The sequence below is a fragment of the Contarinia nasturtii genome, unplaced genomic scaffold, assembly GCF_009176525.2.
Source record: "Contarinia nasturtii isolate CC-2019 unplaced genomic scaffold, AAFC_CNas_1.1 Cnas_scaffold_78, whole genome shotgun sequence".
Lineage (NCBI taxonomy): Eukaryota > Metazoa > Arthropoda > Insecta > Diptera > Cecidomyiidae > Contarinia > Contarinia nasturtii.
This window is the reverse complement of record NW_022197436.1, coordinates 3,953,673-3,977,947: the sequence shown is the minus strand read 5'-3', so window position 1 is coordinate 3,977,947 and position 24,275 is coordinate 3,953,673. Positions and strand designations below refer to the sequence as shown.

The 24,275-nt window shown below is 33.6% G+C and overlaps 2 protein-coding genes across 8 annotated transcripts in view; one reads left to right on the top strand and one right to left on the bottom strand.

Annotated features, from left to right (window-relative positions):
- Positions 1 to 11,046, top strand: part of LOC116338183 (choline O-acetyltransferase) — a 43,155-nt gene extending 32,109 nt beyond the window's left edge. Inside the window, exons 1-12 of one of the 4 annotated variants that reach the window (XM_031763291.1) lie at positions 33 to 257; positions 408 to 487; positions 7,383 to 7,574; positions 8,437 to 8,609; positions 8,682 to 8,853; positions 8,923 to 9,240; positions 9,308 to 9,394; positions 9,474 to 9,823; positions 9,911 to 9,968; positions 10,058 to 10,213; positions 10,375 to 10,578; positions 10,663 to 11,046. In XM_031763291.1, the coding sequence (XP_031619151.1) occupies positions 224 to 257; positions 408 to 487; positions 7,383 to 7,574; positions 8,437 to 8,609; positions 8,682 to 8,853; positions 8,923 to 9,240; positions 9,308 to 9,394; positions 9,474 to 9,823; positions 9,911 to 9,968; positions 10,058 to 10,213; positions 10,375 to 10,578; positions 10,663 to 10,860 (2,022 nt within the window). In that variant the 5' untranslated portion in view covers positions 33 to 223 and the 3' untranslated portion in view covers positions 10,861 to 11,046. Of the gene's footprint in view, positions 1 to 32; positions 258 to 407; positions 488 to 7,382; positions 7,575 to 8,436; positions 8,610 to 8,681; positions 8,854 to 8,922; positions 9,241 to 9,307; positions 9,395 to 9,473; positions 9,824 to 9,910; positions 9,969 to 10,057; positions 10,214 to 10,374; positions 10,579 to 10,662 lie in introns of those variants that run through there. The other 3 variants (XM_031763299.1, XM_031763314.1, XM_031763306.1) reach the window with 3 other exon arrangements.
- Positions 11,047 to 14,380: 3,334 nt separating this feature from the next.
- LOC116352343 (mitogen-activated protein kinase kinase kinase 4) lies at positions 14,381 to 21,649 on the bottom strand. 4 transcript variants are annotated; one of them, XM_031784886.1, is made up of 13 exons: positions 21,313 to 21,649; positions 19,667 to 19,870; positions 18,783 to 19,583; positions 18,550 to 18,680; positions 18,273 to 18,471; positions 18,120 to 18,179; positions 17,834 to 18,052; positions 17,094 to 17,757; positions 15,654 to 17,018; positions 15,095 to 15,583; positions 14,924 to 15,022; positions 14,799 to 14,853; positions 14,381 to 14,703 (listed from the first exon to the last, which is right to left on the bottom strand). In XM_031784886.1, the coding sequence occupies exons 1-13, from the start codon at positions 21,378 to 21,380 to the stop codon at positions 14,513 to 14,515; spliced, it is 4,545 nt and encodes a 1,514-aa protein (XP_031640746.1). In that variant the 5' UTR covers positions 21,381 to 21,649; the 3' UTR covers positions 14,381 to 14,512. The 4 variants fall into 4 exon arrangements, with proteins under 4 accessions (XP_031640746.1, XP_031640727.1, XP_031640735.1 ...); XM_031784867.1 differs by having other exon boundaries at positions 17,076 to 17,757; positions 21,313 to 21,648; XM_031784875.1 differs by having other exon boundaries at positions 17,076 to 17,757; positions 18,273 to 18,468; positions 21,313 to 21,648.
- Between the last annotated feature and the right edge of the window lie 2,626 nt (positions 21,650 to 24,275).

Sequence of the window (24,275 nt, the reverse complement as noted above, 5' to 3'; positions counted from 1 at the left end):
TGGTGTGTGCCACTCAATCAGTATAAACAATTAGCATTCACCGCAATTAGTATTGATTGTATCGTTCAGTTTTCATATTGATTTTTTTTTTTTTGTATTTCAACCGGAAATGTTGAAAATTAACATTATTAATATAAAATGACAAATAAATGACGCTATTTTGATGCGGGGCGCAAAAATACCAGCTTTAATCAAGATCAATTGAACAAATGCATTGAAAAAAATGCCCGGATTAATCAGATGTAGCACTCGATATAGTATGTTTCATTCGATTTTTTTAGCAAAATACACTTCTATGCATAATCGATTTTGTTTTTGTTTAAAAATTTAATTATTAAAAAGTATAATGGTAATTTCAAAGTGATTTTTCATGTGTTGAATGTTTCGTTGTTGCTTTTTCATTTCAGGATGGCGCGACTCAATTCTATCACTGCCAAAGAAATGGTTGTCCGTAACAGGGGCTACCGACGAATTTGGATTCCCAGAAGTAAGTTTGAGAATGGATTCTCATAAATATAAATTTAAGCAGGGTGAACTGAACAAAAGACCAAACACAAAACTGAATACAAAGAGAGAAAGTGAGAGAGAGAGAGAGCGTGCGGGAGAGATTCACTTGAGAGCAATCGAATATTTGGCGTTATTAATCTTTTCCAAGTGAACATTTTGTTGACTCTCTAGAGAGTTCATAATTTGTAACATATGGAAAGGCTTAATTAGGAAATATTTGAGAAAGTTTTTGTCGAACAAAAAAAGTTGCCACAGAAAACATTGACCGAAGCATTCAAACACAAATCGAAATCGCAACAACGGAATGTAATGTCAGATTGTGCGTTCAATCACCTCAAGTCATTGAATTGGGAATGTATCTAAAAGACAATCATACATTGTGGGCATATTATCAACAATTGAACACGTACGACCAGATGTTGTGCGATATGCATTTGACACATCTCAAAATGTGAATTATATGACGCGTATATTCTTTAGGGCATTAAACTTGAATTCTAGAAACACTTAATTTGAATCGAAAGCAAGAAGAATAAAAAAAAAATATAATATTAAAAGAAGAATGGCGAAAAAAATCATCCAACGTAATGTAGGCAATTTCATGCGCTCAATATAAAACTAAGACCAGACCAGACCATATTTACCGGCGAATACTCTAGAGAAATCACACGTTTTTTTATGCATTTACTAGTGCTTTCTTTGAACACACACACACAGAGAGAGAATGGAACAATGTTACAAATGCAAAAAATGTTTGACGTTAACACAATAACGATTCTATTTTTCGTTTCCCCCTCGTATTACAGGATTTTATATACGTAAGTTACGTTTTTCAGTTTTGAAGTACCGATCAAAAGGCATGCTCTTGAAGGCAACCACTGTTCGTTTCGAGCAAATGTAGCAGTACACACCAGCTCTTTTCACCATGAGCCAACCTCTCGTTTGGCCTATGTTAAGTGAGGCGCTGGTGCCAATGCCAGTGCCTGTCAGTACAATACATATACCGTGTTTCCTCTATTTTATTTTCTCTTCTTTTACTTTCAATAGCGGGCATTGTGACATTTGCAATGTGGCAAGTGAATGAGTCAATGCGGACGAGAATCACAAACGAAACGGTTAACAGTGACGATGACACAAAACTAAAAGAGCGAGATACAGATAGAAAGAATATAATACTAAAAAAGATACAACCGAATATAGAAACATAAAGAGATGAAATATACGTTAAAAAAAATCCCATGAGAAAAATCGGGAGCTAAGCGTGGTAGGAACATCCGAAAATATACAATATTTACGTTAGAAAACATACAGAAAAAGGGATTTAGATTTAGATACGAATTCATCATACCGTCTTTTGAATTAAACATCGCCTCTTCTCTCTTTCTCGCATATTCATGCAATGCATTTACACTTACTTTTTGTCGGTCGTATGTTGTATCGCTTTGAACAACATCCGAACGAATCTGAATGAAAAATCGGGGGGTATGCGATTTTTGCTCGCAATCGCATTTGAATATGTTTGCATTTAAATGTCAAAATAAAATTAGATTAGCACCGTATAGAATGTGCATTGGTATTTGTATACCGACTTCCATGTTTCTCTTGATTTTTTTATGTGTTGCTTTTTAAAAGGGAATTAGCCGAGAATGATAAACAGATAAAAAACCTACTGAATAAATTTGACAGACGGTACTGACAGACTGCCCCCGCAAAAAAAAATGTTTGTCGCCGTTTTGAATTTGTTCCTAATTGAGAAACACAAAATCGAAAAGGTATATACATCATTTGAATATTTGATTTGATTTCACGCTTAGAGCATGCGTAAATGAATGAAGAAAACAAAGAAATTCAATAATCAAAAGAACGATTTTCACAATTATTGCCACACCGAATCGATACAATTCAATTATTTTCGCTTGCTTGTTAATTGGATATTGGAACGAATACACGCGTGTGTTTTCAATTTTTCAAAACTTTGCGATTCTTTTCATACAACGTACGTGTCAAGTGCAACATTCAATATAGCAATGATTCATACACATAAAGTGACAGACAGTCACGACATTATCATCGCAGTATGACTTCGTTGGCTATTGATGTTAATGTCTCCTGTTGTTGCTGACATTCGATCAACTGTAAATATTGTCATTTGCAAAGTCTCAACAAGATGCCAATTTTTATTGTCCATTGTTTGATAAACGGTAAAAGTATATCTAGTTGAAATTTGGCCATGCAAATAGAAATAAATATGATGCGGTAGCAACAAACACGAACAAACAAAGAAAAAAACCATTTGGCATTTAGTTACACCACTATCAAAATAAATAACAAAGTAATTTTGAATGGTTTTGCAACATCAATAGCAACAGCTAGTTGTGCAAATTGATTATTTTTCTGTTGGGAGAATGGAAAAGGGTATTGAATTTCTTGAAATTCTTGATTCAAAACAGAGTTTGACGCACCATGAGAGCCCCGTTTGATGTTTGCCCTGTTTCGTTTTTTCATTTATCGGCAGCACAGTTGCACGGCATTTGGCTTTCGATTCACTTCATTTATTATGGAGTGGCACACCGGTGTTTGTTAAGAGAAATAAGATGAGATGTCGTGCTTTCGATGACGGGGTTAAGTGGAAATGGAGATGGTATCATTGTTCATCACACAAATAGCTTTGTATATAGATATAGAGGAATCTTGTAACAATATGAGTTTCACTCCGATGTACTTCAAGTTTTCACTTCTTTTCTTTTGTTATCTGACACCCGAAATTCCAAATATTTTACCAAGTTGAAGGCAGAGTATGCACTCAATTTTTAGTGTAATGACTTGTTCTTCTTGAATTACCCAACGGTTTTCTTTCATTTCAAGCAAAAAAAATTCGACGAATACAGATAAAATTATTTTTAATGGACAGAAAACCAAAGACTCCACACCAGTCATACAATCTACTAAATAATACAGAGAATTTTTGAAAGTTTCTTAAACACCCCTATCGAGTTGTTGTAGCAAAAGTCAATTTTTACTTTTCCGTCTTCGTTTCCTGATTACACCACATTGAATCATATATAGAGCAAAAAGCCAAATTTATTACACTTCCACGATCACAGACTGTTTTATTTTTTTACCATTTTTTATAGCAAAAACCCACACATTTATTACATTTACACGATCATAACATGAAAAAAATTCAAATATCTAATACCGTCTGTGATCGTGTAGATGTAATAAATTTGGATTTTTGCTCTATATATGATATCGAATGTTGTGTTACACAGAGAGAAATAAATAAAAATATAAGTATCAGGAAGAAATCGACACGAGTTCAAAAATTTAAATTGTGAGCATTTTTGTGTGGTTTTGGTAAAGTTGTCCGTTTGCATGTCCGAGTCATATGTATGACTCGTGGCGTATAAACTTCACAGGTTTCTGAGGACTGTACTGCTGCCAGCAGTCTGCTTCAAAATCTGCTATTATCATTAGTATAACTTCAATTCCACTACATTTTTGCAATAAATTACTGTTTGAACCTCTTATATACGTTTACATGTACAACGAGTTGAGCAGTCTATATGTTGAGGCAAAGAAGTGTGGCAAACATTTTTCGCAACAAAATACGATACGAGAAAAAGTCGAATTGAGCTTCACGAGAAAGTTTTAATGCAATTTATTGGGTGTCGAGCAGAATTCGTAATTGTGTTTGCGTTGGACGAAATGAAAAAGTGTGCTGGTATCTTGAACGAAAATGGTTTGAAAACAATTTAGATTATTTTGAGTGTTATGACAACCTCATTCCATTTTATTTCCTTTGTGTATGCTAGCATGCACAAATATACACAATTTCATTTCATATTTTGAAACTTCCATCACAAATTAAATTTTAGCCGAAAAAATGAGAGAGATATATATAGAAACGAGAAAAGAAAACACTACCAACTCAGCAGCGTTTAGCGTAAACATCATTTTATAGGTCTTTTGTGCGAGATAACATTTTTACAGTAGAAAAATCTTTCACTTTAAAATAGAAAAAAAAGAATTTATTATGAACGAATATAGAATAGCAGCTTTGCATACTTTTCCGTTGATGAATTTATTTCAACATGCCACGTTCCTCTTCTTCCACATCTATTCAAAGTGCCATTCACGATGAATGAAAGAAATATTCATTTGCATATAATTCGAATCTCCTTTTTCCATACAAAATTTTGATGATGTACAACAAATCTTTGCAATTTTCACTACGCGCCATTCAAACATTACACATTCATTCCATTTTTTCTGCGTTTTTGTTATTGGTATTCTTGTGTAAAAAAAACACTATAGCTTCATTATGTTGCGTTCCCATTTTTATTCATCAACCATTTCAATTGAAGCTCATCCATAATGCTATGTTATTTTAAATTACGGAATGGACGATAATAATTATGAAGAATATGTAAAAAAACAACTAATTTTTTATTCGTCGACGGTCCGCTTATGCTCAGCGTTTAGAGAACAATTGATCGAAACGTAAGCTTCTTTTTTCTCACTAATGCTGATAATTATGATCGACAAAGATGATGTGGTTGATTCGTTCGTTCGTAGAAATTGAATGGATTTTGTGCATTGGTTCATTCGGAGTCAATTTTTGCAAAAGTTATGCTTGTATATGTATATACTCTTATTAAGAGTGGAAGTAAAGTTAGTACGTTAGTTATTCGATTATGTTCATATCTTACAAAAATCTAAAAATCGTATTCCATATCCGAAAGACTTGATATGGTTATTTTGTGGTTCAGTCTCAAGAACCCTAAAAAAGAGCAAAAAAAGTAAACCACTGGGAAAACTCCTATTTCGCTCTTTGCAAAAAAAAAAACGGAAAACTAACTGGTAAGCAAATCATAGTCCTAAAGTTTGAGCGATTTCCAAGTTTTCAGTTAGAAACCGAGTGCCAAGAGTTGGTATCGATTTTGTAATGTGTTTCAATTAAATGCGATTCATAATGGGCACAAACGGTAAATTGTGATTGAATGTGTATATGTAGCACACATAAAAATGGTTTGATTAAATAATCGATTGGAATTGGGCGCCCATGTATGCATAACTTTCGGTGGTCGGATCGTTTATTTTTCTCGTATTTTATACACACTTTGGCAATGCAGTGATAATGTTGTTTATCTTCATTCACGGCGATAAGTTTATTAGATCGAAAAATTGACGTAATTGAATTTAGGCTGGTGGTTCCGCAAATAACACACACACACATCGTGTACCACCAGTATACAATTTGATTAAGACATTGAACACACCAGCGTGCATACGTTTCCGAGCACGTACACGCACATTGTGCACCCGCCATCAATCTAAGAATTTTCAACCAAAATGTAAGAATGTTCAAAATATTTACGAGTTGAAATAAAACATATATACAATCGTGTGCGTGATATTGATGAGGGGTTACTTTGACATTAATCATTCATTCGAATCGAAAGCAGAGATGAAGAAAGAAAAAACGAAAGAAATTGCAACAATTTTAAAGTTAACGCAATAAAAAGAATTATTGTGAATGAATAGATTGCCAACTCGTTTGCACGAAAATCACATAACGAAATTGTCAGTATACTATTCAAGAGTAATATTTCATTGATAAATATGAATAAAACAACAATGACACTCGAAATTTACATTTCAACAGTTTGAAATATCAACGAACGATTTCCAAATATAAATTCCAAATCTGTTTTCCGTTCTCGCCGCGAAATTATGACAGTTTTTGTTGTTGTTGTTGTTCTTCAGAAAATTTTCCCGGAACAAAAGCAATATAATGACAATTACTATGGTTTGACTGTATAGGTTGGCCTTTCGATGAAATAATAATTATGTGCACATAAAAGGATAGAAAATGTAATACAATTTCTATACAGAGGGTTTGAGAGTATACTTGAAATCATCGATGGCTTTCGTTGTTGTTCGCCACAGACACACAGGCGCACACACACACACATTTCAAGTGGGATCAAATCCGAACGCAACAATATGCACCCTCATAGTAATAGGTACATTTCCAAATGGAAAACGAATAGCAAAAATTCATTATAAATTTATTACACGAAATGTTTGTTGTTGGCGTTGTTGCCGGGAGTCGAAGCTCGTTTCGTTTTTTTCATGTTTCCGACTCGAGCAACGATAGAAATGATGCCTTCTATGTGTGTAGGTATATGCGTCGCCCCCAAATTTACCGTTCACGACGCGGTTGCATCTCTCGTGTAATCTCATCCGCTTGCAGCGATGAATAAAATATTATGCATACGAAAAATCATTATAATTACTTTTTTCTTTTATTCTATTTCGATGATTTTTTTACTGAATGAGATTTACGTTTTGTGAGACAACTTACACGTGTATGTTGATTTTAATAATTCAAAAAAACCCACTTCAAATATAAGACTGGCGAATATTTGTGGATCGGCTGTGGAACGGAAATATGGAAATCAACTTGAGTGTGCACTATATCAAACAAATAGAAAATAACAACAAATTCAATACATATTGCTTACAATGTCAATCTACAAATGGACACACGCACAATTATTCAATGATTCATTCATTTGGTTTGAATGTTATGTGTGTATTCTGTGTGTGAATTTTAATTAGTTTATGCATAGCCAGTTTTTATTAATAGTCATTTCCAGGCAATTCATTCACTCTCACTAAACTCTCTTTGTACCATTGTTTCAATGTCTCCGACTGCAATCAACTTCAACACAATGAACATCAAAACAATATAACGACGAAATGGCTTAACTGTTTCCTTTTGTTATTTTCCCTTTTCTTTTGCACTTATTTTTTGTGTGTTTTTCTTCGTATTCTTTTATGTACGCAAACGGAATTAAATTTACCAGGAGTTGCCGAAGCTTCCAGTTCCTGAATTGGATGAAACAATGACCGAGTATTTGCGGGCACTGGAGCCAACATTGACACAACTGCAACATGATCGAGTCACGAGCATTGTTAAGCAATTTGTATCACCATCCGGACTGGGACCGAAATTGCATCAGTATTTGGTTGAAAAACGTGACGCTGAAGATAATTGGGTAATATAAGGTTTTTTTTTCTTTCATTTTTCATTTTACAGCATAGCTTTCTTAGTCATACTTTCGCTATCACAATCTTATGCATTGCCGGGTAAAAATTAAATTTTCTGCACCTTTAATGGGCATTCATTGTCACTCGCTGTAAACATGCTTGCAAAATGGGAATATTCATGTTTTATTGCATGCAAACAAGCACAGTCTTGTTGCAAATACATTAAATATTGGCCATGTTCGTATTTTATCTCAATATTTACATTTTGCACACCAAATCCGATTACATTTAAATCCCTCAATTTTCTTAAGTAAACATTCGGCCCGGCCCGGTAGTCATAATACATGCACACACACACAAACATTTTAATCTATATGTTTGTGTGCAAGTTACCCTGTATTTATAATATCAATCACAGTTCAAGTGTCGTATGAATACATCATATAAATGAATGTGTGCAGCACCCTATGTGCTCCAAGCACCAACGTTTATGCGCCAAAACGACACACAGCGCATCAAACATTTATAACAATTTCTACAAATATGTCAAATGCACGTTTTTAATCATTATTATTATAGTTTGCTCGATAACTGAATGAATTTATGATGTAGCTGCTGGAGAACGTTCAGACATGCCGTTTATTAGCTTTGATGCTTTTTTTTCGTTTGATACTGTTTGTCTTTAATTTCATTTCTTTTTTCTGCTCTAACAAACAATTTCCGTGATGAGACTTCATTGATGTAAAAAAAAAAAAAACAAAGTATCAAACTTCATTCAATTATAATAATATGTTTGGATTGCTCAATGTATTTTCAGCACCAATACTTTCCAATAATAAATAAACAGCAACAACATTTCTCATCCTTTAGGCTTATAACTATTGGTTGAACGATATGTACATGGACATACGCATTCCAACGCCAATTAACTCAAATCCCGGCATGGTATTACCTCCACGCACATTTCATACAATTAACGATGTGGCACGATTTGCCGCTCAAGTAATTAATGGAATTATGCAGCATAAGGAGATCATTGACAGGTGACTCTTCAATGTAGCGAAGCTAATCGTTCGTAATTTAAATGAATTTATATTCAATCAATTTGTGTGTAGCGATCAACTTCCAAAAGAGCGTGCAGCGAATCGTGAAAAAAATCAGCCATTATGTATGGCACAGTATTATCGATTGTTGGGCTCATGTCGCCGACCTGGAGATCCACGTGACAGCCAATACTTGCCAGAACCGCGCAACGATCAGCATGTTATTGTTTCCTGTAGAAATCAGGTTCAATCGAAAATATATTAAATGTTCAACTCATGTGACATTGAATCGAATGGTTCGTTTCTATTGTAGATGTACTGTGTACCTGTAAAAGCTGGCGATCGTGGACGTTTGAGTGAAAAGGAAATTGAATCGCAATTGTTGTTCATTTTAAGCGATGCACCGTGTGTCAGTGTAAAACCACCACCAATTGGATTACTTACGGCCGAACCACGAACCACTTGGGCACATGATCGTCAATCATTGTTGCAGCACCAACAAAACCAACGAAACATTGAACTGATTGAACAGGCATTGGTTTTAATTTGTTTGGACGAACCAATTCCAACATCGTTTAATGGACAAGGTTTTATTGGGGCCACCCAAAGTATTCATCGTGCTGGCTTAAGAGTATGTAGCACCGAATTATTTCGAATGGTTTTTGTTTTTTTTTATATTTTTTTTTTTTGCATTATAGGACGAATCAAATATGGCACACGAAATGATTCACGGTGGTGGTAGTGATTATAACACAGGAAATCGTTGGTTCGATAAAACAATGCAGGTAATTTATGAAGAAAACTTTTTTGTTTTGTTTTTAAATCCTAAAATGTCTCTAAATATTTGCCACACTCCAACAATAGATTATCATCTGCAATGATGGAACTTGGGGTTTATGCTACGAGCATTCAACATCGGAAGGAATTGCTGTCGTATTGTTACTTGAAAAAATAATGAATCAAATTGACAATGCTAGTATTATGGACGATGGTACATCACAACAACATCTACCACCGCCAGAGCGTTTGGAATGGCAAACAACACCGGAAATATCGCAGAGAATGTTCCTTGCAGCAAAAAGCGTTGATAAGCGCATTGCAGATCTTGACTTTCTAGTTTATCGCTATGTTGGCTATGGAAAGACCTTTATCAAAAGCTGCAAAGTCAGTCCGGACGTGTACATTCAACTTGCTTTACAGCTCGCCTATTACAAGTAATACACGTTTATTTATGCCACACCAAGGCTTACTCTCATCCTCAAACTAATCTCTCTCTCTCTCTCTCTCTCTCTCTCCTGCAGGCTTTATGGGCACTTGGTTTCCACGTATGAAAGTGCTTCAACTCGACGATTTCTTTTGGTTTGTATATAATCTTTGATGATTTCTTTGTTCTCATTTATTTTCGTGAAAGTGACATAGTTTAAAAACATACATCAATTTACATACAGGGTCGAGTTGATTGTATCCGTTCAGCCAGTACGGAAGCATTGGAATGGGCAAAGGCAATGTGTCAGGGTGAAGGTGCAAATCTTTCACTAGAATGCGATAAAGACGATGACGCTGTTGATGGAGCCAACAGAAAGGTTAAATTTAAAATATACAGCGTAAAATCTCATTTCTTTCCATTTTTTTGCAGTTTAACATTTTACAACATTGATTTGCATTGTTTTGCAATTAAATCTAATTCACACTCTTTTTTTTTGCATTTCTTATTGTTTTCGTTTGTATTTCCAATTCTTGTTGTTTTTTTTTCCAAATTCCAAAGAGGGAGCATTTATCCGAGCTTTTTCGTGCGGCCGTTTCACGACAAACCGACGTTATGGTGATGAACATTTTGGGTCATGGTGTTGATATTCCATTGCTTGGCTTACGCGAAGCATGCAAAGAACTCAACAACGGTGAACTTTGTGAACTATTTACCGATGAAAGCTATCCGATTTCACAATGTTTCCTCTTGTCGACAAGTCAAGTGCGTTTCGTTTTATTAAACGAAATTTTCATATCAAATTTCGCATACATTTTCAATTTGGCTGTTGTTTTGTTTATTTACCAGGTTGCATGTTCATCAGATAGTTTTATGGGATATGGACCGGTAACGGAAAAAGGCTATGGTTGCTCATACAATCCGCGGCCAGACGAAATCGTATTTTGTGTATCTGCATTTTACTCAGCTGGCAATACGAGTGCATCACGTTATGCAAAATCACTAAAAGAATCATTGGATAGCATGAAAGATTTGCTGGAACTATAGATTTATTCAATATTATCACCGATCAAATGGCACACACACACGCACACGCCTTTGATTGATATGATATTTTGATTGGAAAATTATATATACATATATGTTTAGCACACAGACACACACACACGCTTAGAATTGCATTGTGATTTAAAAACTCAAACCCGTAGAGAGATACATGGCAGCTACGTTAAATGTTTATTTTTTAGTTAAAACTAATGGCAATCGATTTATTTTGTTCTCTTCTTTGAGTTTGAGTTTTTTAATATTTGTTTTTAACTATACATTCCATAACTACGTTGGACGAAATCATGTGGCAAACTATGTTATTTCTTATCAACTGTCTGGTTGATTAAGAACCAAAAACTATATAGATCTCATATATTTACATTTTTTTTGTTGTTGTTTACAAAAACTGACAAAGAGAAATTATTTTAGTGTCGTTATATAAATTACTCTCATATATTATCCTACCGGATAATATTCTTGATTATTTTTTTATTGTGAAATATTTCAGCCATAAAGAGAAAAGAATTATCAACCAAATGAATATATTAAACGTTAGAACGTGTTAGCATTAAATGCAAATTGGGGACAAAAACCATATAATTTTTATTTTCTTGAGGAAAACAAATGGAGACATTCGTATTTATTGAAATCGAAACGAAGAACATATCAATACAAAAAACTATATAAATATTTATATATTTTGTTAAAAAAGAATTGCAATTTTATTTATTTTTGTGGGCAAAAGAATGAATCAATATAAAAAAAAATATATTTTTGAAAAACAAACACTACGAATGATAAAAGATAAAGTGTCATTTCATAGAGTTTCTAAAGTACTAAAATATACAATTGAATAGACTTTGTCTGCTCAAACAAACATTCTCTTGATCGGTATCGATTTCGGAGTACATTAACCAATGTTGCTCTTCAATTAGATTTGACGATACGATTATTAGTAAATAGAATAGACTCTTCTCAGGAATCCCATGGTATTTTCTTTGGAAACTCACTGGAAACTCTTTGAAACTCAACGAACAAAGAAAGAAACTAGAAATAAGTCCCAATGATAGAAATTTAAAGAAATGAAATCGCAGAAAGAAAAGACATATCAGTGCATATCATTTTAATACGGCAATTCATCGAAGTGTTATCCAGCGAAGCGATTGAAAATACTTGAAGATTTTCAGAAAAATCGAAAATTCACCTGAACGGCTTGTTTTCTGTTTCAGTAAAATATTTTCACGTTTCATACCATTCAGGGCGAATTTTGACTATAAAAAAAATCAAACCTCAAGATTTTCGATTGCTAAACTATTTCATTTCATATCAATTGTACGTTCACTATATTTATTAACCAAGAGCTAATATATCCGTTAAATGTTGTATGGGTCTAAAAATTCATTACCGGTTAAAAATCGACGAGTTGAAATGTTGTTTTTGAATTTTATGTTTTCATGTATCTGAGACGCATAAGAAAAAAAGTGTTCGGTGATTTGAAATACATCGTTCACCAACAAGGTGTTCCGGGGAAACAGGTGTTTTCCATTTAGATTTGTTTTTCTATAAAATGTAAGAAGATGACGCTCGAGATTTTTTGCCGATGGAGATAACAAAAAAAAAAACCAACCAGAATACATATCATATTTTTAAATTGAAAAAAAGAAGACATATCAAGAACTTTTGTTCGAATTAGTAGAGCTTAGATGCATTTAGCTAAATGTTTATTCAAGTTGTAAAAGTTTAGATTGAAGTTTTGCTAGTTTTAGTTTGGCACTGGCCTCGTTTGAATTGGAATTGAAACAAAAGAAAATCATTCCAAATGCCATTTGCCGCTAAAAAATAATGAAAAGATGGCAAAGCTGTTCCTATAATATATATATATTGTAAGAAAAAAAACTAATATTATTAAAACGCCCGCACAGTACTCTTGTCCATGAAGAAAATTTAACACAAATGTTATATTAATAAGAAATTATTATTATTATTATTAGTTCACATTAAATAGAGTAATTTTATTTGGTTTTATTGAGAAAAATAGTAAAGCGTGTCATTACCGGCCACATTCATTTGATGCCGAAGATATGCAAAATTACCTAGTTGTCGTAGACATTTAAAAACAGAAGTATGACTCTTATTAAAATTTCAATATCCAACGTTCTAAAGCTGTTGCGTGTTTCACCACTGTCACACATATATTTGATTATTTTGACAGTGGACTACCGAATACTTGTTCATTCCAAAACAAAACTGAATTCCACATTAAACACCGATATTTACGTTAAAGTCTTTTTTTGCATGGCTAACACATGAACATATCATAAAAACTAATCATAGAGAATCTCTATCTATTAGAGATTATAGAATATTTACTATTTAAAAACCAAAAAGCGGAAGTATTAAACACTCGTCGTACCTAAAAAAATGCATTTGTGAAATGAGCAATAACCTAGAAGAGGGTTACATATAAATTGTATGGATATTATTTGTCAATTGTAGATAATTAACGGTCATATGGAATATTTTTGGTTCAAAATTCAGTCGTTTTTTTCTACTTTTCGGACAACATTAAAATGGTTCATGAAAAATAGGATTAATAATTTCATTTCTTCATCTCTATCACAAATTCTGATCACCTCACATTCTGGAGGAATAAAATCAACTGTGATAATTTTCAGTCGAAATTTTCAATTAATCTAAAATTATTTACAACTTTCCGAGATTTAAAAAAAAATTTACCATATTTGAAAAAAATTAAATTAATTGACATTTCTTTTTCCGTTTCTGTTCTCAATCTACAATAGTTTTTTATCCGAATCGATAATAATGAAGAACCTTATTCGCATTCAGACAAATATAATCACGTTGTGGCCATTGCAACAGCAACAACAAGAAAAAACCAAATACATATCAGATACAGTGCAAATAAATTTAAATAAATTAACTAGCCTATATTAGCCTCCATTGATGTGGCATAAAATATTATATTTAAAAAAAAACACACACATTTAGCGAAACATGGTAGATTGGTTTAGAGAGATTATTGTTATGCAATTGATGGATAAAAAAAAATATTTTAAACAGCTGTGAAAACCCCCTTTTGAAAAGAGTTAAAAGATATACATATACTCTTGAAGAAAATACTATATTATTTTAGATTGAAAGAGAAACTACCACAGAAATATACTCAATGCGCAATCCCTAAATAAATATATATATTTCAGTTATTCCCCATTTTGATTTATCCAATATACAAATGGAGACGCCGTATATATTTTCTTTTATTTAACTTTAAGCTCTGCCACTGTATTCAATCCCCATATAAACAATGTTAAAATGATTTAAGAAAAAAAAAAAAAAAAAAAAAAAAAAAAAAAAATAATTTAAGTTTGTATTAAATGTGTGCATCTTTTTTGTGCATGATAAGCAAGTTTCATTTATTAAAAATCACATAACGACAATATATAATACAAATAGCAAAATATACAATTTTTGTGTTCACTCCTTAGTAAAAAGTGTTAAGTTGTTCGAATGAATTTATCGACAAGTCGATTCTGATAAATTTTTATTATTATTTTTTTTTCATCTATTTAAAAGAGCAAAAATATTGAATTTGGATTCAAATAAGTAATACAGTCACAATTAATCATACAATTCATTTGGACGCGTTGGATTTTTGATTGTCATCATTTTCGGTGCTGGCATCGTCATGAAAATCAACTTTGCAAAAATGATGCTGTAATAGCTCGCTCGCCAGCCATCTTTCCTTTGGATTGTGTTCCAGGCAATTTTGTAAGAAATTTTGTCCTTCTTCTGATAATGTGTCGGGAATTTCAGGCGATTCACCTAGGGATCGAGCAGAAGAAAAAAGATATCGAAATTAATCAACATGTAATGAAATGTAATGGAAATGAAATAGTTATTTTTAGCTTGATACTTACCCATACCGACTTTGAACATTATTTGGTAATTTTGATCGAACTGTGCCCATGGCCGCTGAAAAAAAAAACAACGAAAATGAGTTAGAACTTTTAATATACAAATAAAAATGAAATGAAAAAGGTACCTTTCCAGATGCCATTTCGATAACAACACAGCCAACACTCCAAATATCAGCCGCCCTTCCATGGCCATCGGTGTGGTTACGAGTGAATACTTCTGGCGCCTATTTATACGTGTGTGATATTATTATATTTGTGGTATATATTCAGGTCTGTACACAAGGTGTTATACTTACCATATATGCTTGGGTGCCGACATATGCTTGTAACTCTCCGGGTATTGTTGTGTGGGCTTGAATTTTAACAGCAGATCCAAAATCACCTAATTTTAAGCAATTGCCCGATTTTGTCAGAAATATGTTCGCTGGTTTAATGTCTCTATGTACAACGCCATGTCGGTGTAATTCAGCCACAGCGTCCAATAACTGTGCTGCATAACGTCGTGTTAAGCCTTCATGTAAACCGTTGGACATTTCAACTAATGACTCCAAAGTACCCTCTGAACACAATTCCATGAAAATGAGTAATTCCTCCCGATGGATTTCAACGCCATACAGTTTCACCAAATGCTTGTGACTGATTCCTTCGAATATTTTCAATTCTTCGGCAACATTTCGAATGGCTTTTGTTTCACCTGGTTGTATTGCAATCTCTTTCATTGCCATCAGTTCACCGGTCAAGTTATTTACAGCTGTGTACACCTTTCCAAAGCGTCCTTGTCCAATCTGTGCATTTTAAATGGATAAAATACTAATAAAATATATTCAATAGGTAATCACAATGGAAATTTTATACCTTAATTCCTCGATGCCATCTAAAGTTGACGCTACGAAGTTTAATTTGAATTTTATCGGAACTATGTATGGTTTTAATTTGACCAATAAGTTTTTTGTCACGCATTTTGCGATCAATTTCCAAATCTAAATGATTAACAGCGTCACGTACACGAACTTGTCGTAATGCCGGCCCGAAATTGTTCATTTTTGGCACTCTTAATAAAGTACTGCTAGCGGATACAACATTATCAACTTGATCACAAGAAGTTTGTTTTCGCACCAATTCTGGTGTATTTGGTGCGCTAGTAGGTGAGGTGACCTCTTCCCTTACACTCATTGAGTTCATAAACTGACGTTGTTCATTTGAAATTCGTGGCGAAAGGTTGCGACGATTTGGCGTACGAGTGGGAGCATTCGGTGATATCTTTCGTGCTCTTGGTGAGGCACGCGGTTTTCGTATTTTGTCTGCCGGTTCCGTACCAATACCAACAACATGTGAAATGCATGCATCCATTTTCGTTTTTAAATCATCAAATTCATAATCGGATAATTTTACCGTATTTGATGGATCACAAGCAGCAATTAAAAATTCCAAACCTAATGTGGCCCAACGTGGTCGCACGCCTCTACCCCGTTCACAACGCTGTGTTACAAATTCCATCCACATTTTTGCAAAGTTTATTATTCCCAATGACAAATTAAATTCACATGATTTATCTTTGCAGCTGACGATTTTCGTTTCAAACAAACGTGAAATGTCCTTATGATATTCGAAACCAAATTTATAGCCTTGATGTAGAATTTCCCGGGCACGTGATAATATTGACATTTTATCCGCTTCATCAATCTTATCGCCAAGGTATTTAACATCACATCGCTCTTGAACCCGTTCAATGATTTTCGTTAATTTATCTCGTACCGACAACACATCCTTTTGCAATTTCGTTACCGCGTCTTTTACCACTTGACACACAAAATCCCGGCCATCACTATCGTGATCACGATGAAAATCGGGCATTTCAATGTCACGACACAGTGATTTTGCAAAGCTCATTAATCGCATTGTTTTCTCACGTTCCAATGTGAATAGAGCTTGAATATTACGGCACACGGTTAGAATTTGCCATTTCTTTTCATCTTCGTTCAAATTTGTTTTGTCATTGATTTGATTGTCAAGATCTTGTGAACGATTTATTAAACGATTTCCAGTGATTTGCAGTAAATCGCTGACAATTTGACAGAATTTTTTTGCCACATTTGCATGCTGGCCGGGAATCATCGGGCAAATCAATTTTGAAAACATCCATTCTTTATCCAGGGCATTTTTGCGATGACCTTCGGGAGCCGCAACCAAAACCCATTGTTCAACATATTCCAAGTATACCTGAAAATAGTATGCAATAAGCATTGAAAAATTTCGTTTTTTTTTTCGTCTACTTACGTCGAGAACATTTTTCACCGTTGCATCATAATCTTCCAAAATTAGCATATGTTTTTCCAGTTCGGTTTCTTTGTCATAAAATGCGGTGTGTATATGTTTATTGTAGCGTTCACGATGTGTCATAGCCAAAATTAAACCTTCACGCAATTCTTTCATCAATTGCTCGAGACTAAGCGGATTTGGGGTGACTGGCTTTGATTCTAACCGCATACGCAAATATTCGTGCATCACTTCCAATGGCATTATCGATAAAAATACAAAAGCCGGTACATATGATGGCAGATTCAAGGATGTTGCCTCTTCACTCCAAATTCCATAACGTCGTAATTCTTCTTCGTGATCTTTGCTTAATGGTATTTCAGTCTCTCGAATTTCATCATTGAAACCATCAAAATCGAGATCGGACTCTTCAGCACCGGGCACTTCTAGAGTTGCATGTGCTTTACGTAAAACAGTATTATGAAGTCGATGTAAGAATGACAACGATTGACCCAGACCACGCGATTTAAGTACGTGTTCGATATATTTGCGATAAGGCGACAACGGCATGTTACTTAAACTTGGACTATGGCTCATTCCACACAGATCAACATGCTTGAAAATATCTTGATATTCGTGCATATTCAACACTGATTGATTTTCTATCGCATCCAATGAACAATTTTGGGTGTCACGCATCGAACTGAAAACGAAAATTTAATTTAAAAAAAAAAACTGAAAAAGTGCAAAAACCGAAAATTTGAAAATCCGACACATACTCAATACTATCCGATGGGCTGACACTGACGCTGTCGGCCGGACTTGAGCTTGAATCTCCGTCACACGTAAATTTTACTTTGGGTATTTTTGGTTGTGGAACTTTTCTTGAGTCTATTGAATCACGGCCAGAATCTTCGTTCTCCTGTATCGATGAAGACGCCGAACTGTCAACCATCTTATTTTCTGACAATGGCCATTGAAATGCTTTTCCCTGTAATCTGTGATAAATACAAATTGTGAGATTTGATAGAAACATAAAAAATGTCGCAAAATTGTTAAACTAACCTAGCAAATATTTTACCAACAATTAGTAATTTTAAACGGTGGTGCCGTGTTATATTGTACCTGTTTTGTTTATTCGAGAAAAAAATGGTAATTTAGCCCTAATTTTTTATCTTAATATATGTTAACGCAAAAATGAAAAATGCATTGCCTTACCACAAACACATTGCCTTCACACGTCCAACAAATTTTGGTGATCTATACACTGGGTGAAAATTTGCTAATATCTGTGACGATGGATACAAAGCTTCGGCTGCTTCCAAGCGGGTCAATAATTCTTCTACTTCACGTAATGCAATCGTTTGTTGCTCTTGACAATCCTTACAGTACATGGAATAACATTGTGAACACCCTGCTTTTTATTTGAAAAAAAAAAAAAAAAAAAAATAAGTGAAGAAAATATACGTAATTAAAAAAATAATCATATTATTACTTGGCTTAGATTGTGTCTCGGCAGTACAAGTACTTTCTGGTGTTGATGGCATAGACGGATGTGGTGAATGCTCTGATACTCCACTATCTGTGCTAGAGACACTCACTTCGCGTTCAAATCGTCTCACAAATCTGTTGGTGTTTTTTTTATATTTGACAAACGAATCACAAAGAAATGCATGTTAAAATGGGTTTGATATTTTTTTATAACATCATAATTATCATCATTATTACCTATAATTTAAAATCTTATTTAGAAGATCTGGTATTCCTTGTCGTGCTGAATACAAATATTTATCTTGTTGTTCGAGTGTGCGACTGGCGTGTCGTGCCTGTAATTCAAGCCATATCATATCTTTGAGCTCCGTTTGCCATAGATAATCTTCACTGGATAATTTTGCATCTTGTTTATCACTGCTACCAAGTTTAATGAGATTTGCAAATGTTTCGTGAAATTCTTGTCGTGTTTGTAGCATTGATTTATCGCTTAAACCCGCATTGTTGACGATATTTTTTGGTTGATGAATGGCCGAAGCGTTTACAAAACTGTTTTGCCCATTCGACTCTTTTTGTAAATTTTGAAATGCTTGAGCCGGAGCCGAAGAACGGCATCCGATTGGCCGGGATGTAACACTCATAAACCGATTACCAGTTTCAATAAGCTTTGGTATAACCGATAAACAAGAGATATTTGATGCGGCCACACGACACGGTGGAAAACTATCACGCTCATCATATGGTGTTGATATTTTGTTCGTATTTATCACATTCTTTGAATAATTTGGTGTCGTCGAAGACGTTTTACTTGGCGATGTATTTATTGGTGTTGGTGATCCGGCTATTGGATAAATAGCGCCCGATGATAATTTCATATCTCGTTCCGATTCTCTTAACAATTGCATTGATCGTTTATCACATTTTTTTGTATCGTCATCAATGAATATTTCATTTAATAGTGCACAGTCTAATGTATTTCGTCGATTTACTTTGCGCGACATTCGATTACCACGAATGGCTTTTGTAGTTGCTGCCTCTCTAAAATAATAAAAAACACATTATCAAATTTATGGTCAAAATTTCATTTCAATTCCGTATACGGAATGATTTGATGATCTTACAGTTTTTGTTGTTTTCGATCCCAGTCACGGGTCTTATTTTTGATGCGTGTTCGTGGTGGTGTACTACCATATTCGTCCATATCGAACTTATTGAAAATATCTTCAATCATTTCACGTCCAGTCGTCATTTCCCGTCGATAACTATTTGATATATCAAGTGATGCCGTTTTCTCCACCATTGTGCACTTATTTCGTAATTCAACGCTGTGACAAAAAAAAACCGATAAAGAAGAGAAAAATTGATTAGGATAATTCAACCATATATGGACTTTAAATCGTTTATACAACTGACGTTGTTTGATATGAATACAACGCGCTCAAGACATACCAAAAACTAATGGGATTTAATCCATTGGATGCAAACAAATAAATGAGCAGCAGCTCTCAAATAAATAGATGACTGCTTTTATTCTATGAATTAAATGAAACCACGGTTCAGAAAACAATACTGATGAATCAACCGAACTACTGTCTGAATATATATATATATATTTCGAATGTTTATGCAGTATTGTGTCTCTTGGCATCGATTCAAAATGCAAAAATGAAAATCAAATCATGTTCGTTCACTTGATTGCTGCTACAATGCTTGAACATTCTGATCGAACTAAAGTTATGATGCAATATTTATCGATGCCACGAATTGATTCTTAATCAGATGATGAAAATATGAAAATACTGAAATCAGTGATACCACGGACAATGCTCGTGGTACTAATTTGAATATATTGTCATCCATTGTTTGTATTCGTATCACACATCGAATCCATCCAACTATATTTATCGATGTAAGCAAAGCTCGTTCGCGTGCTTATTCTATTCACTTTTGTTATCTATTCAATATGCATATATAACTTCGTTAATATTCAGAATTTTGTCGTGTACTTTCATTTCGTACTTGTCACCGGCTGGCAGCGGCGTGAAAAAAAAATGAGAGTGATAAAATAAACAACGAACGAAAAGATATGAGATATAATAAAACGCATCTTTTTGTATAGTTTTTCATATCTATTTCGATGGTATTTATTTTCGCCTGGCGTCAATTACATGTATTTTGTTAACGATTTTTTTTGTCGTACACTTTCTACATTTGCACACATACCCCGAGTCATATCTTTCAATTAACTTTACAATTAGCCACCATATTCGTTAGTTCGGTAATTAGTAATCGCAATATATGAAAAAATGCTGAATGAACAATTATTTGTTCAAACAATTCTTCTTCTTGATTTTTTTTTCGCGCTGGTCTTATGACATTTTTTTTTTATTTGTTGTCATGCCTTTTCTTCATGCCAGTCGTCATATTTCAATATTTCGCACATCGGTATTGTGACGCATTATTTAAGTTCCAATGGAAAGTAGCACTGGTTCGGCAAATGCATAAATTTGTAATTTTACATCAAAACATTTTCTTGATCTGGTTGGTAAGTGATTTTTCCGTTTTATAAAATATTTTCGCCGGAATGACGACCCTAAAAACAGCTCGTGATAGATAGCGAAAGACATTGAAAATATCATCGATTACACCAATGTAAACAGCCATTTTTATGGTTTCACTTGGAACACATCCCACCTTTTGGCGCATCAAAATTGGCGCACGCAGCGCAATCATATCAAAAATAAACAAATACAATTCATAAAATTACGGTTCATCTTCCTCCTCGGAACTATTTGTATCGAATTCATCGCGTTTCCTCCAATTTCCATCGGCCATTTTTGATTAATTTCGTTTTTTTTTCCTTCTTATTTTTCGCACTTCTATTAAATTGTAATCAATCCAATATTTGACAGATTGTTTCATTTAAAATGTAGTTAATTGTTCAATTTTCAAGACATTCCATTATACACATTATACTTAAAGGCACTTTTATCACTTAAAAAAAGAAGAAGATTCGAACGTTTTCAATTATGCGATCAAAACAAAATAAGACGAACTTTTTTTATCGTGAAAATACTTCATAGAACTGAAGAACTTCGTATTCGCTGTGCATTTTTGGTGTGAATACTTTGACAGTTCAGCTGTCGTTATTGTATGTATTCATTTTGACAGTCTTAAGTATCTACGCGACCTACGTGCTGTGTGCGACGTCAACGTTTGAAACGTGTAGTTTCAAATATGTTCGTTTTTTTTTTAAACTTTTGCGCATTAAATGAAAATGTATGGAATTAAAATTTACATACTTGAAGTTTAATTTAAATTATTTCTCAAATTTCGAAGCCATTTTCTCCATGTTGTACTTAAATTGTATTTTGTTAGAAATTTTCATTGAACTTTTTTTCCAATTAGATTGAATACGAGATATTTAAGAAGTAGCGACGAAAATGAAAAAAATAAAAATATGTTCGCCAGTATTGAATAGTAAAGTGGAAAGGCTTTTTATATGTGTTTTTTTAACAGCCATTTTTTTTAACACTTACTATAATTTTTTCATATAATTTTTATTGAACTCACATAATTAAAATAATTAAATAATTTTAAAAATGTTTAAAATTCATTGAAACCCCTACTGTAACAATGAACACGGAATCAGTATCGGAAAAATATCTACCGTTACAGCTTTTCATTAATTGCTATATAAAAAGGGGAAACATTTTCTTCATCTTACTTTTGAACTTGATAGTGGTATCTTGACCTTTTCGCGGAGCAAATTGGTTAAAACCAACTCTTTTCGAACGGTCCGCGAGTATAGACTCCATACTATGGAGTATGTTCAAATAATTTATTTAATTCCAAAATTGAGTATTTTTCCATCCAAACATAGGTTCTGACAAGGGCACGCAGGCCACATATTACCCCCTCCTCGAGCGCCGATTTCATAGTATTTGCTGCCCTCGCAAAGGTCTTTTTGGTAGGACTTTTGCTGAAATGTGAAAATACCCCCCCAATTTTTTCGCCGATTAACCTCCTCTTGGCAAGCCTATGTCAGAACCTATGCATCCAAGTAATGGAAAATCAATTAAACCCATGACATTTCGTTATAGAGAAGATGTCCTGCATTAAAAATTATTATTCTGTAAAATGAAATTTCAGTTATATTCATTCAATTTATAGGTAAAAAGCAATAAAAATCAAGATGAACTCAGAAACAGAGCTCAAAAAGTTTAAGATAGGTCGCTGTAAACGCGACACAGTTTGAATAACACATTATACAGACGGTATGCAAAACAAAATGAAGAAAATACCTTTAAATCTAAACAAGCAAAATTGCTAATATTTTTCGTAATGAAAGAATAGAATTTCATTTTTTTATAACATTAATGTCTCCTTAAATGACCCTCAGCGAAAAACGTACTTTTGTGCATACGTTGAGGCATAAGTTCAGATAAATAAATTAATATTCACATTGGTTCTCAGTAGAATTCAAATATTACCGTTTTTTAACCGAAAAGATGTTGGTTTCTGAACGGGTTATTAGTTTGTTAAGTAAAATTTTAGATTTATATTTCTGCAAAATTTTGGGGTGATTACAACACTTTACTACACACAGTGGGTGCACGGAAAAGTAATAAAGAAAATGGAATGTTGTCCAATTGTCTGTTGTTATACGGACTGTTGCTACATGCCAACGTATAACTTCATTGAAATATGTGTAAATGTGTCAATGTTTATATTTTCATTTGATCTGCATTTATGTGATTTCACACAACACTGATTTATTTGAATGGCCAATAATTCGAAAACTATATAAATAGAAATGTCAACTATTTACAAAGTTTGCAAACTAGAATTTATTTTGGATGAGTAGTCAAATTCCGATCGATGACAAATTTCAAAAAATTGTTTATTGTACTAAATTGTAGATATCATGAGTATATACCAATATTGTTGTTTTCGAAATTCATACACAACTCAAGTAATATCTCATTAAATATTTACAATTCATATTTATTATTAGATTCGAAAAATTTCAACGGAGTCGCCAAATTTCACTCGTTCACATTTTCACATCGCCGCGTAATTTTTTTTCATATTTTTTTGGAAATATTTATTGATTACCTGCGTTTACAAGGCTGTCCGGATAATAATAATTCATACACACAAAATTTGTCTCCACCGAACTGGATTATTCTCACAAAGAAAAAGAGGGAGCCGAACGAATGTCGTTGATTACCATTTAAGCAAAACTCTATAACGCACCTTCGTATTGGATCCATATTTTATTATCTTATCGCGCAAATATCGTAACTTTTTGCCAAAGTCAATTTTAATTGATTATCTTTTATTTGAATGATAGTTCAATCAGAAAACTACAATTCAAATTAAAGTGATCATGTAACCGCTTATATTTTCATGCGTGACACTTTTGGCTAAATATTGAAGAAAATACCACTGTAAATATTACAGATGGTTTTTCTCTTTTTTACTTCTTCGGTGGGCGGAGCGAATGCTATTTTACTACAAACTTGTTTTTTTTTTTTCATTTTTCAATAAATAAAAAAACCATGCTGTTTGAATGCATATAAATATCATTGGCGTATAATTCAGCAAAGGACCAATTGTGGTTGAAGAATCAAACAGAGTGTTCATTCGCACTCAGATTTAACGTGCACATAAAATTCATTCCATCCTATATGTATGTACTTCAACTGCTTCGGCTGCTTTTGATGC